Source organism: Panulirus ornatus, chromosome 59 (genome assembly GCF_036320965.1).
Source record: "Panulirus ornatus isolate Po-2019 chromosome 59, ASM3632096v1, whole genome shotgun sequence".
Classification (NCBI taxonomy): domain Eukaryota; kingdom Metazoa; phylum Arthropoda; class Malacostraca; order Decapoda; family Palinuridae; genus Panulirus; species Panulirus ornatus.
In genome coordinates, this window is record NC_092282.1 from 24,138,164 (window position 1) to 24,153,145 (window position 14,982).

The 14,982-nt window shown below is 42.1% G+C and overlaps 1 protein-coding gene across 1 annotated transcript in view; it reads left to right on the forward strand.

The window, feature by feature from the left end:
• LOC139767270 (uncharacterized) overlaps positions 1-14,982 on the forward strand; it is a 115,741-nt gene that overhangs the window by 24,294 nt on the left and 76,465 nt on the right. The window contains exons 5-6 of the mRNA XM_071696451.1: positions 8,989-9,189; positions 14,602-14,765. Coding sequence (XP_071552552.1) covers positions 8,989-9,189; positions 14,602-14,765 — 365 coding nt within the window. The remainder of the gene's footprint in view (positions 1-8,988; positions 9,190-14,601; positions 14,766-14,982) is intronic.

A 14,982-nucleotide genomic window follows, 5' to 3' on the forward strand; every position in this document is an offset into this window, starting at 1 on the left:
AGAGATGGCCTGATAGCGTTATTGGATTACATGTTAATTGATAGGCGTGCGAAAGAGAGACTTTTTGATGTTAATGTGCTGAGAGGTGCAACTGGAGGGATGTCTGATCATTATCTTATGGAGGCAAAGGTGAAGATTTGTAGAGGTTTTCAGAAAAGAAGAGAGAATGTTAGGGTGAAGAGAGTGGTGAGAGTAAGTGAGCTTGGGAAGGAGACTTGTGTGAGAAAGTACCAGGAGAGACTGAGTACAGAATGGAAAAAGGTGAGAACAAAGGAGGTAAGGGGAGTGGGGGAGGAATGGGATGTATTTAGGGAAGCAGTGATGGCTTGCGCAAAAGATGTTTGTGGCATGAGAAGTGTGGGAGGTGGGCAGATTAGAAAGGGTAGTGAGTGGTGGGATGAAGAGGTAAGATTATTAGTGAAAGTGAAGAGAGAGGCATTTGGACGATTTTTGCCGGGAAATAATGCGAATGAGTGGGAGATGTATAAAAAAAAGAGGCAGGAGGTCGAGAAGGGTGCAAAAGGTGAAAAAGAGGGCAAATGAGAGTTGGGGTGAGAGAGTATCATTAAATTTTAGGGAGAATTAAAAGATGTTTTGGAAGTAGGTAAATAAAGTGCGTAAGACAAGGGAACAGATAGGAACATCAGTAAAAGGGGCAGATGGGGAGGTGATAACAAATAGTGGTGATGTGAGAAGGAGATGAAGTGAGTATTTTGAAGGTTTGTTGAATGTGTTTGACGATAGAGTGGCAGATATAGGGTGTTTTGGTTGAGGTGGTGTGCAAAGTGAGAGGGTTAGGGAGAATGATTTCGCGAACAGAGAAGAGGTAGTGAAAGCTATGCAGAAGATGAAAGCCGGCAAGGCAGTGGGTTTGGATGGTATTGCAGTGGAATTTATTAAAAAAGGGGGTGACTGTATTGCTAACTGGTTGGTAAGGTTATTTAATGTATGTATGACTCATGATGAGGTGCTTGAGGATTGGCGGAATGCTTGCATAGTGCCATTTTACAAAGGCAAAGGGGATAAAAGTGAGTGCTCAAATTACAGAGGTATAAGTTTGTTGAGTATTCCTGGGTAATTATTTGGGGGGTATTGATTGAGAGGGTGTACAGAGCATCAGATAGGGGAACAGCAGTGTGGTTTCAGAAGTGGTAGAGGATGTTTGGATCAGGTGTTTCCTTTGAAGAATGTATGTGAAAAATACTTAGAAAAGCAGATGGATTTGTTTGTAGCATTTATGGATCTGGCGAAGGCATATGATACAGTTGATAGAGATGCTCTGTGGAAAGTATTAAGAATATATGGTGTGGGAGGCAAGTTGTTAGAAGCAGTGAAAAGTGTTTATCGAGGATGTAAGGCATGTGTACGAGTAGGAAGAGAGGAAATTGATTGGTTCTCAGTGAATGTTGATTTGTGGCAGGGGTGCGTGATGTCTCCATGGTTGTTTAATTTGTTTATGGATGGGGTTGTTAGGGAGGTGAGTGCAAGAGTTTTGGAAAGAGGGGCATGTATGCAGTCTGTTGTGGGTGAGAGGGCTTGGGAAATTCAGTTGTTGTTCACTGATGATACAGCGCTGGTGGCCGATTCATATGAGAAACTGCAGAAGCTGGTGACTGAGTTTGGTAAAGTGTGTGAAAGAAGAAAGCTGAGAGTAAATGTGAATAAGAGCAAGGTTATTAGGTACAGTAGGGTTGAGGGACAAGTGAATTGGGAGGTGAGTTTGAATGGAGAAAAACTGGAGGAAGTGAAGTGTTTTAGATATCTGAGAGTGGATTTGGCAGCGGATGGAACCATGGAAGCAGAAGTGAATCATAGGGTTGGGGAGGGGGTGAAAGTTCTGGGAGCTTTGAAAAATGTGTGGAAGTCGAGAACATTATCTTGGAAAGCAAAAATGGCTATGTTTGAAGTTATAGTGGTTCCAACAATGTTATATGGTTGTGAGGCATGGGCTAAAGATAGAGTTGTGCGGAGGAGGGTGGATATGCTGGAAATGAGATGTTTGAGGACAATATGTGGTGTGAAGTGGTTTGACCAAATAAGTAATGAAAGGGTAAGAGAGATGTGTGTAAATAAAAAGTGTGGTTGAGAGAGCAGAAGAGGGTGTTTTGAAATGGTTTGGTCACATGGAGAGAATGAGTAAGGAAAGATTGACAAAGAGGATATATATATGTGTCAGAGGTGGAGGGAACGAGGAGAAGTGGGAGACTAAATTAGAGGTGGAAAGATGGAGTGAAAAATATTTTGAGTGATTGGGGCCTGAACATGCAGGAGAGTGAAAGGCGTGCAAGGAATAGAGTTAATTGGAACGATGTAGTATACCAGGGTCGATGAGCTGTCATTGGATTGAACCAGGGCATGTGAAGCATCTGGGATAAACCATGGAAAGTTTTATGGTCCCTGGATGTGGAAAGGAAGCTGTGGTTTCGGTGCATTATACATGACAGCTAGAAACTGAGTGTGAATGAATGTGGCCTTTGTTGTCTTTTCCTAGCGCTACCTTGCGCACATGCAGGGGAAGGGGGTTGTTATTTCATGTGTGGAGGGTGGCGACAGAAATGAATAAGGGCAGACTGTGAATTAAGTACATATGTATATATGTATATGTCTGTATGTGTATATATATATGTATACGTTGAGATGTATAGGTATGTATATGTGCGTGTGTGTGGACATGTATGTATATACATGTGTATGTGGGTGGGTTGGGCCATTCTTTTGTCTGTTTCCTTGCGCTACCTCGCTAACGCGTGAGACAGTGACAAAGTATAATACTAATAATTATTATTATTAAAATTTGTTATGCTGACCCAGATCTACTGTCTGAAATTTTACAACTATGCAGTTTTAAGAAACAAAAGACAAGGACAATGAGGAGGAATTATTATACTCATCCATCAATCCAGACCTTTCTCAAACACCAGTGACATTACAGAACAGCTTACAGGCAGTAACAACACCACAGAAATGAAACTTAACAGTACCAGGCACAACGTAATCAACATATATTGTTACGAACTTGGTATACTTATTCGAGCAAGGTCGCCAGTAACATATATTTGTTACATGTAATCTACTGGTCCTCGTCTTCGCAAGGACGCTAGATTCGTTACGTTTCACAACGGGATAACACAATCAGAAAGTTATGGGTTTGAATTAAAAACCAGCATTACAGTAAATCTACTTATAATGAAAGAATGCAGGTGTACAGAGATAAACACATAAATCAGGCATGAAACATTTAACACTGAACATGAGTTAATGATCCAGATAAGATTTCAAGCCAGGAGGTCTCTTTCCCCTATGACAATTTGTTCGATAACATTACACTTAGATAGACCTGACGTGACACAGTAAACAACATCGTTACACTTAGCTAAACCTAACGTGACACAGTAAACATCTTACAAACTGGGGGCAGCGGTGGCTACAAGGTTCGAGACAGGGAAAGCTCACATTACCTTTGCTGGGACTCGACTGCTGAAGGAATCGAGACTCAGTGGGGAGTCAGAGGTTTTTATTACAGACAGGGGACTTGCGTCCGCCTTGTTACCCTATGATGCCACCTTTGATTGGCCATGGGCCTAAGGCCTGATGGTGATTGGAGGAGGGTGGCTCCAAGTGCCACTCCTACTTGGCTGGAGGGCCACAGGTACGTCGGTGATTGGAGAAGGTGTCATCCGTGAAACAGCTGACTGGCTGAGAGGAAGTTAGGTTCGTCCCACATCTGCCTAGAGGCCCCACCTTCTCTTGTCCTGACAGCGACGACACTGTATGGGGGCCGTAGGTTGACCCCAATTTGACCTAGTGCCGTGGATGGAAGGTCCGAGTGCCGAGGGGGACTGGATTGATGGCCTGGTGTGGCCATCTCTGGTTTCCCTCTCGAAGGTATGAGGAAGACATCAGAATTAATGTTTTGGTTAGGGAAGCGAAATTCGAGCCAATAGCGGGGGGAAGGCCTTGGCCCTTGCCCTAACATGGAATAGCACTTAACCTATACAAAGAGAACACACAGACATAGAGACGAACAGATGGGCACAGACCCATCTCTGGCCCTCATTCCAGATTTCTTGGTGGTAATACCTTTTGTTTATTTTATATTTATTTATATTTATTTATTTATTTTGCTTTGTCGCTGTCTCCCGCGTTTGCAAGATAGCGCACGGAAACAGACGAAAGAAATGGCCCAACCCACCCCCATACACATGTATATACATACACGTCCACACACACAAATATGCATACCCATACATCTCAATGCACACATCTATATACACACACAGACACATACATATATACACATGCACACAATTCACATTGTCTGCCTTTATTCATTCCCATCGCCACCTTGCCACACATGGAATAACATCCCCCTCCCCCTCATGTGTGCGAGGTAGCGCTAGGAAAAGACAACAAAGGCCCCATTCGTTCACACTCAGTCTCTAGCTGTCATGCAATAATGCCCGAAACCACAGCTCCCTTTCCACATCCAGGCCCCACAGAACTTTCCATGGTTTACCCCAGACGCTTCACATGCCCTGATTCAATCCATTGACAGCACGTGTACCCCGGCATACCACACCGATCCAATTCATTCTATTCCTTGCCCGCCTTTCACCCTCCTGAATGGTCAGGCCCCGATCACTCAAAGATTTTTTCACTTCATCTTTCCACCTCCAATTTGGTCTCCCACTTCTCGTTCCCTCCACCTCCAACACATATATCCTCTTGGTCAATCTTTCCTCACTCATTCTCTCCATGTGCCCAAACCATTTCAAAACACCCTCTTCTGCTCTCTCAACCACGCTCTTTTTGTTTCCACTCATCTCTCTTACCCTTACATTACTTACCTGATCAAACCACCTCACACCACATATTGTCCTCAAACATCTCATTTCCAGCACATCCACCTTCCTGTGCACAACTCTATCCATAGCTCACACCTCGCAACCATACAACATTGTTGGAACCACTATTCCTTCAAACATAGCCATTTTTGCTTTCGGAGATAATGTTCTCGACTTCCACACATTCTTCAAGGCTTCCAGGATTTTCGCCCCCTCCCCCACCCTATGATTCACTTCTGCTTGCATGGCTCCATCCGTTGCCAGATCCACTCCCAGATATCTAAAACACTTTACTTCCTCCTGTTTTTCTCCATTCAAACTTACCTCCTAATTGACTTGACCATCAACCCTACTGTACCTAATAACCTTGCACTTATTCACATTACTCTTAAGTTTCTTCTTTCACACACTTAACTAAACTCAGTCACCAGCTTCTGCAGTTTCTCACATAAATCAGCCACCAGCGCTGTATCATCAGCGAACAACAACTGACTCACTTCCCAAGCTCTCTCATCCCCAACAGACTGCATACTTGCCCCTCTTTCCAAAACTCTTGCAGTTTGATACAGTGGTTAATTGATGAAAACTACTATTGACATTTGTGTAAATAGATTATACATTTCCCTTTTTCATAGCCAGAGGTTGAACCATTATGTGATATTCATTTTTCATTTCATTTCCAGCTAGAAGTTTCAGTTTTCTAAATTATTTCTTACATTTTGCATAGAGTTGTGCGCAGGAGGATGGATGTGCTGGAAATGAGATGTTTGAGGACAATGTGTGGTGTGAGGTGGTTTGATCGAGTAAGTAACGTAAGGGTAAGAGAGATGTGTGGAAATAAAAAGAGCGTGGTTAAGAGAGCAGAAGAGGGTGTTTTGAAATGGTTTGGGCACATGGAGAGAATGAGTGAGGAAAGATTGACCAAGAGGATATATGTGTCGGAGGTGGAGGGAACGAGGAGAAGAGGGAGACCAAATTGGAGGTGGAAAGATGGAGTGAAAAGGATTTTGTGTGATCGGGGCCTGAACATGCAGGAGGGTGAAAGGAGGGCAAGGAATAGAGTGAATTGGAGCGATGTGGTATACAGGGGTTGACGTGCTGTCAGTGGATTGAATCAAGGCATGTGAAGCGTCCGGGGTAAACCATGGAAAGCTGTGTAGGTATGTATATTTGCGTGTGTGGACGTGTGTATGTACATGTGTATGGGGGGGGTTGGGCCATTTCTTTCGTCTGTTTCCTTGCGCTACCTCGCAAACGCGGGAGACAGCGACAAAGTATTAAAAAAAAAAAAAAAAAAAATTATATATATATATATATATATATATATATATATATATATATATATATATATATATATATATATATATATATTATCCCAAGGGATAGGGGAGAAAGAATACTTCCCACGTATTCCCTGCGTGTCGTAGAAGGCGACTAAAAGGGGAGGGAGCGGGGGGCTGGAAATCCTCCCCTCTCAATTTTTTTTAATTTTCCAAAAGAAGGAACAGAGAAGGGGGCCAGGTGAGGATATTCCCTCAGTGACCCAGTTCTCTGTTCTTAACGCTACCTCGCTAACGCGGGAAATGACGAATAGTTTGAAAAAAAAAAAAAAAAAAGAATATATATATATATATATATATATATATATATATATATATATATATATATATATATATATATATATATATATTATTGCGCTACCTCGCAAACGCGGGAGACAGCGACAAAGTATAAAAAAAAAAAATATATATATATATATATATTATTATATTTTTTTTTTATTATACTTTGTCGCTGTCTCCCGCGTTTGCGAGGTAGCGCAAGGAAACAGATGAAAGAAATGGCCCAACCCCCCCCCCCCCCCCCCCCCCCCCATACACATGTATATACATAGGTCCACACACGCAAATATACATACCTACACAGCTTTCCATGGTTTACCCCAGACGCTTCACATGCCTTGATTCAATCCACTGACAGCACGTCAACCCCGGTATACCACATCGCTCCAATTCACTCTATTCCTTGCCCTCCTTTCACCCTCCTGCATGTTCAGGCCCCGATCACACAAAATCTTTTTCACTCCATCTTTCCACCTCCAGTTTGGTCTCCCTCTTCTCCTCGTTCCCTCCACCTCCGACACATATATCCTCTTGGTCAATCTTTCCTCACTCATTCTCTCCATGTGCCCAAACCACTTCAAAACACCCTCTTCTGCTCTCTCAACCACGCTCTTTTTATTTCCACACATCTCTCTTACCCTTACGTTACTCACTCGATCAAACCACCTCACACCACACATTGTCCTCAAACATCTCATTTCCAGCACATCCATCCTCCTGCGCACAACTCTATCCATAGCCCACGCCTCGCAACCATACAACATTGTTGGAACCACTATTCCTTCAAACATACCCATTTTTGCTTTCCGAGATAATGTTCTCGACTTCCACACATTCTTCAAGGCCCCAGAATCTTCGCCCCCTCCCCCACCCTAAGATCCACTTCCGCTTCCATGGTTCCATCCGCTGCCAGATCCACTCCCAGATATCTAAAACACTTCACTTCCTCCAGTTTTTCTCCATTCAAACTCACCTCCCAATTGACTTGACCCTCAACCCTACTGTACCTAATAACCTTGCTCTTATTCACATTTACTCTTAACTTTCTTCTTCCACACACTTTACCAAACTCAGTCACCAGCTTCTGCAGTTTCTCACATGAATCAGCCACCAGCGCTGTATCATCAGCGAACAACAACTGACTCACTTCCCAAGCTCTCTCATCCCCAACAGACTTCATACTTGCCCCTCTTTCCAAAACTCTTGCATTTACCTCCCTAACAACCCCATCCATAAACAAATTAAACAACCATGGAGACATCACACACCCCTGCCGCAAACCTACATTCACTGAGAACCAATCACTTTCCTTTCTTCCTACACGTACACATGCCTTACATCCTCGATAAAAACTTTTCACTGCTTCTAACAACTTTCCTCCCACACCATATATTCTTAATACCTTCCACAGAGCATCTCTATCAACTCTATCATATGCCTTCTCCAGATCCATAAATGCTACATACAAATCCATTTGCTTTTCTAAGTATTTCTCACATACATTCTTCAAAGCAAACACCTGATCCACACATCCTCTACCACTTCTGAAACCACACTGCTCTTCCCCGATCTGATGCTCTGTACATGCCTTCACCCTCTCAATCAATACCCTCCCATATAATTTACCAGGAATACTCAACAAACTTATACCTCTGTAATTTGAGCACTCACTCTTATCCTCTTTGCCTTTGTACAATGGCACTATGCACGCATTCCGCCAATCCTCAGGCACCTCACCATGAGTCATACATACATTAAATAACCTTACCAACCAGTCCCCAATACAGTCACCCCCTTTTTTAATAAATTCCACTGCAATACCATCCAAACCTGATATATATATATATATATATATATATATTTTTTTTTTTCATACTATTCGCTATTTCCCGCGATAGCAAGGTAGCGTTAAGAACAGAGGACTGGGCCTTTGAGGGAATATCCTCACCTGGCCCTCTTCTCTGTTCCTTCTTTTGGAAAATTAAAAAAAAATAAAAAAACGAGAGGGGAGGATTTCCAGCCCCCCGCTCCCTTCCCCTTTAGTCGCCTTCTCCGACACACAGGGAATACGTGGGAAGTATTCTTCTCCCCCATCCCCTATCATAGGAGGCGACTAAAAGGGGATGGAGCGGGGGGGGGGGGGGCCAGAAATCCTCCCCTCCTTGTATTTTAACTGTCTAAAATGGGAAACAGTTTATTTTATACTCCATGAAATATTTCATCAGATTATTTTAGTTTGATAGTGTTACTGTAAATCGTGATCTATATCCCTGAAAAATATGATAGGCTCAAAAAAGCTTGTATCTCCTCTGGGCATCTGGGTTCTAATATGATTCTTGATGCTTCAAGACCATTGAAGGCTGTAATAGTATTATTAGTGAAATAAGTGATTATTTTTCAGTTTTTTTTTTTATTTATACAAGGTTATTTATCTTGTCTTTCTCCTTCCATTTTGTATGTATGCCAAAGCCACCAAAAATACTTTTTAAGTTGTAAAGCATATACATTTTTCTCTATCACAGGTTCCTCGCGATGGAAGTGTAAGGGAACGGGCACGTTTAACAGTTCCATGGCCTTTGTTCATTTCTGATTCAAAAATGGAAGCTGCAGGTGAAGGTGTGTGGACCTGTGCTAGCCTTCCTCAGGGTCTTGTCTTTGGCCCATATGAAGGTCATATATTTAAATATGTACCTAGGGGTGCTGAATCAGGATATGCTTGGCGTGTGAGTTACCATAAGTTTGTGTTTCATAACATAATAGTGGTTGGATATTTCATTTAGTTATTTTTTGTGCTTAATGGTACACATAACTTGTTGATTCATTGTGATAATGTAAAAGGGACTCATGAATTATCCAACTCTTTGAATTATAAGAAGTCCCTTTAGAAAAACCATTGCCAGAAAAAACTATGAGGCAGCTCCTACACATAATTATCTATTTCTGATTTATCCAATAGTAGTTGGTAGTTGGCCATTGACCAGGAATGTATGGTGCTGATACTACCCGCCTTGGTATCAGGAGGATTAGTGACAAGTGCATTGCGAGCCAGCACATCAGTTGATATCAAGGTGCTCTCCTCTGACTCAGGAAGCTGTCTTTTTTTTTCTGCCTCACCTACAATGTGGACTGCTGGCATTCTGTCCACAGACATGCCATCTCTTCATCACACATGATGCTTGACAGCACTTAATTCACACAACTCTTTCTTTGTAACTAGATTTTCCTGTGTTGATTGCTGCAATCTAGTCATGCCTTTTAGCTAAATGGTAGGAGCAGTAGATAGAAGTAGTAGGTTGGAACATTAGACATGAACATTAGGTAGAAACATCAGGTAGAAGTAGTAGGTTGGAATGTTAGGTAGGAACATTAGATGGACGCTTTAGGTAGAAGTAGTCAGAAGAAACAATAGGTAGAAGTATTTTTTATCCTTGTATTTTTTAACTTTCTAAAATGGGAAACAGAAGAAGGAGTCACGCGGGGAGTGCTCATCCTCCTCGAAGGCTTAGATTGGGGTGCCTAAATGTGTGTGGATGTAACCAAGATGTGAAAAAAGGAGAGATAGGTAGTATGTTTGAGGAAAGGAACCTGGATGTTTTGGCTCTGAGTGAAACGAAGCTCAAGGGTAAAGGGGAAGAGTGGTTTGGGAATGTCTGGGGAGTAAAGTCAGGGGTTAGTGAGAGGACAAGAGCAAGGGAAGGAGTAGCAATACTCCTGAAACAGGGGTTGTGGGAGTATGTGATAGAATGTAAGAAAGTAAATTCTCGATTAATATGGGTAAAACTGAAAGTTGATGGAGAGAGGTGGGTGATTATTGGTGCATATGCACCTGGGCATGAGAAGAAAGATCATGAGAGGCAAGTGTTTTGGGAGCAGCTGAATGAGTGTGTTAGTGGTTTTGATGCACGAGACCGGGTTATAGTGATGGGTGATTTGAATGCAAAGGTGAGTAATGTGGCTGCTGAGGGAATAATTGGTATACATGGGGTATTCAGTGTTGTAAATGGAAATGGTGAAGAGCTTGTAGATTTATGTGGTGAAAAAGGACTGATGATTGGGAATACCTGGTTTAAAAAGCGAGATATACATAAGTATACTTATGTAAGTAGGAGAGATGGCCAGAGAGCGTTATTGGATTACGTGTTAATTGACAGGTGTGTGAAAGAGAGACTTTTGGATGTTAATGTGCTGAGAGGTGCAACTGGAGGGATGTCTGATCATTATCTTGTGGAGGCTAAGGTGAAGATTTGTATGGGTTTTCAGAAAAGAAGAGTGAATGTTGGGGTGAAGAGGGTGGTGAGAGTAAGTGAGCTTGGGAAGGAGACTTGTGTGAGGAAGTACCAGGAGAGACTGAGTACAGAATGGAAAAAGGTGAGAACAATGGAAGTAAGGGGAGTGGGGGAGGAATGGGATGTATTTAGGGAATCAGTGATGGATTGCGCAAAAGATGCTTGTGGCATGAGAAGAGTGGGAGGTGGGTTGATTAGAAAGGGTAGTGAGTGGTGGGATGAAGAAGTAAGAGTATTAGTGAAAGAGAAGAGAGAGGCATTTGGACGATTTTTGCAGGGAAAAAATGCAATTGAGTGGGAGATGTATAAAAGAAAGAGACAGGAGGTCAAGAGAAAGGTGCAAGAGGTGAAAAAAAGGGCAAATGAGAGTTGGGGTGAGAGAGTATCATTAAATTTTAGGGAGAATAAAAAGATGTTCTGGAAGGAGGTAAATAAAGTGCGTAAGACAAGGGAGCAAATGGGAACTTCAGTGAAGGGCGCAAATGGGGAGGTGATAACAAGTAGTGGTGATGTGAGAAGGAGATGGAGTGAGTATTTTGAAGGTTTGTTGAATGTGTTTGATGATAGAGTGGCAGATATAGGGTGTTTTGGTCGAGGTGGTGTGCAAAGTGAGAGGGTTAGGGAAAATGATTTGGTAAACAGAGAAGAGGTAGTAAAAGCTTTGCGGAAGATGAAAGCCGGCAAGGCAGCAGGTTTGGATGGTACTGCAGTGGAATTTATTAAAAAAGGGGGTGACTGTATTGTTGACTGGTTGGTAAGGTTATTTAATGTATGTATGACTCATGGTGAGGTGCCTGAGGATTGGCGGAATGCGTGCATAGTGCCATTGTACAAAGGCAAAGAGGATAGGAGTGAGTGCTCAAATTACAGAGGTATAAGTTTGTTGAGTATTCCTGGTAAATTATATGGAAGGGTATTGATTGAGAGGGTGAAGGCATGTACAGAGCATCAGATTGGGGAAGAGCAGTGTGGTTTCAGAAGTGGTAGAGGATGTGTGGATCAGGTGTTTGCTTTGAAGAATGTATGTGAGAAATACTTAGAAAAGCAAATGGATTTGTATGTAGCATTTATGGATCTGGAGAAGGCATATGATAGAGTTGATAGAGATGCTCTGTGGAAGGTATTAAGAATATATGGTGTGGGAGGCAAGTTGTTAGAAGCAGTGAAAAGTTTTTATCGAGGATGTAAGGCATGTGTACGTGTAGGAAGAGAGGAAAGTGATTGGTTCTCAGTGAATGTAGGTTTGCGGCAGGGGTGTGTGATGTCTCCATGGTTGTTTAATTTGTTTATGGATGGGGTTGTTAGGGAGGTGAATGCAAGAGTTTTGGAAAGAGGGGCAAGTATGAAGTCTGTTGGGGATGAGAGAGCTTGGGAAGTGAGTCAGTTGTTGTTCGCTGATGATACAGCGCTGGTGGCTGATTCATGTGAGAAACTGCAGAAGCTGGTGACTGAGTTTGGTAAAGTGTGTGGAAGAAGAAAGTTAAGAGTAAATGTGAATAAGAGCAAGGTTATTAGGTACAGTAGGGTTGAGGGTCAAGTCAATTGGGAGGTGAGTTTGAATGGAGAAAAACTGGAGGAAGTGAAGTGTTTTAGATATCTGGGAGTGGATCTGGCAGCGGATGGAACCATGGAAGCGGAAGTGGATCTTAGGGTGAGGGAGGGGGCGAAGATTCTGGGGGCCTTGAAGAATGTGTGGAAGTCGAGAACATTATCTCGGAAAGCAAAAATGGGTATGTTTGAAGGAATAGTGGTTCCAACAATGTTGTATGGTTGCGAGGCGTGGGCTATGGATAGAGTTGTGCGCAGGAGGATGGATGTGCTGGAAATGAGATGTTTGAGGACAATGTGTGGTGTGAGGTGGTTTGATCGAGTAAGTAACGTAAGGGTAAGAGAGATGTGTGGAAATAAAAAGAGCGTGGTTGAGAGAGCAGAAGAGGGTGTTTTGAAATGGTTTGGGCACATGGAGAGAATGAGTGAGGAAAGATTGACCCAGAGGATATATGTGTCGGAGGTGGAGGGAACGAGGAGAAGTGGGAGACCAAATTGGAGGTGGAAAGATGGAGTGAAAAAGATTTTGTGTGATCGGGGCCTGAACATGCAGGAGGGTGAAAGGAGGGCAAGGAATAGAGTGAATTGGAGCGATGTGGTATACTGGGGTTGACGTGTTGTCAGTGGATTGAATCAAGGCATGTGAAGCGTCTGGGGTAAACCATGGAAAGCTGTGTAGGTATGTATATTTGCGTGTGTGGACGTATGTATATACATGTGTATGGGGGGGGTTGGGCCATTTCTTTCGTCTGTTTCCTTGCGCTACCTCGCAAACGTGGGAGACAGCGAAAAAAAAAAAAAAGAAGTATTCAGTGGAAACATTGGGTAGGGTTCTCTGAAAATACTGTGATAGAGTTGTCCTCTGACAGTATCCTGTTTAGGGTCAGGCACAAATGGCTAAGAAGCGGTATTGGAGTTTACCAGCTATGGAGTCCCTTTTGCCGTGGCCACCCCTTGAGGGATCTCCTGAAGGGAGAAGGCATGCAGGGAGATTGCACACTTGAAGATACATCTCAAACTATTTTCACTTTTAAAACTTTGTTTTGGTTTCGTGAACTGTTTGCATGGACAGCATCATTATATTGATTTTCCATTAATTCAGCTCTAAATACTGTTAAAGTAATTCTTGTCTTATCTAGCAAGTCTCCTCTTGAATTTTAGTTATGACTGTTGATTTTCAAGGAACTATATATTGTTGACATTGCAAGTTTAATTCTTAAATTTAAAAATTTCAAACTTGCCTTTCTTCCATGGTTGGTTTGTACAGAATAACCGTTGACCTTTCACTGTGACTTGGTTACCTTTATACTAGGCTTCTTCCTTTGGTGCTCTCCAATGAAATTTCTGTATTATGTTGTGTTACTTTGAGTATAGTGACCAAACTTAAGATTCTTGATGAGCTAATTAGACTAAATAGATCATTGAACTGTAAACTTTTCACTTTCAGTGTAACCTCTTGTAGGTGGATTTCGTTAAAACCCATCCAAAGCCCGAATGAATTGATGACCATTTCTACATAATTTGATATCCTCAGATTTTGATATACAGAATGAAGATTTTTGATATACCAGGGAGGTATATTACCAGTACTACCCACCTGGGTATCAGGAGGGTTAGTGATGGCTGCATAGTGAGCCAGCACCTCAGTGGTTGTCAAGTTGCACTCCTCTAACCCCGGTAGCTATCTTTTCGTAATGCCTCACCTTTACATGGACTACAGGAGTTCTGTTCACAAACATAAATCTCTCCTTGTCATACATAGCACTTGACATTCTTCACAGCTCTAGATTTTCCTTTGGTGAACAAAATGTGCTAGCCCTGCCTCTTGGCAAAATGGTAGGACCAGTATATAGAGGTAGTAGGTAGGAACATTTAGGTAGGAGCATTAGGTAGAAGTAGTAGATTGGAGCATTTGGTAGAAGTAGTCAGTAGGAACAATAAGTAGGAGCCTCTGCAAGCACTGCGCTAGAGTTGCCCTCTGCTGGTGGCTGCTAGGGTGAGGCACTAAAGGGGTAAAAAGTGGCACAAGTTCACTATTTGTGAACACCTTGTTGCATGGCTAACACCTTGAGGAAGTTCAGTTGGAACAGTCATCAAAGATATTGATAGATAGATAGATAATTTGGTACATGAATTATATTGACAACAAATTCAATATACACTGTACCTAGTGATCTGCATTTAGATATTGAAGAAGATGCAGATATCATGGCATCACTACTGGATGTGCATTATGCTTACATTTAATTGGCATTTGTTGAGTTTTAATGAAATTATTGATAGACTTCTACATGTTTACAGTTAAAATCTTCAAAATGTTGCTCATTGTTGGTGGACAGTTTCAAGAAAAGCAGCAGTAACTGGCTCCGCTATGTTAACTGTGCGCAGACACCTTCTGAAGTGAACCTTGATGCTTTTCAGTATAAGGGAAATATATATTATGTTACTTGCTGTGACATAAAGAGGTGAGTTTTCAGTTTGTTCCAGTTTACCAATATATCAATTAATGTGTAAGAAATTGCTGTTAGTTTAGTAATGAATGTGGGAGATGTAGGTTTAGAGCAACCACAGGACATGACATGAAATTAAACTGGAATTTGTTAAAAAAGATGTAAGAAAGTGCTTTAATGATATAAGAATGATGGATGGATGGGATAGAATGACTGAGGATTTAGTTAATGC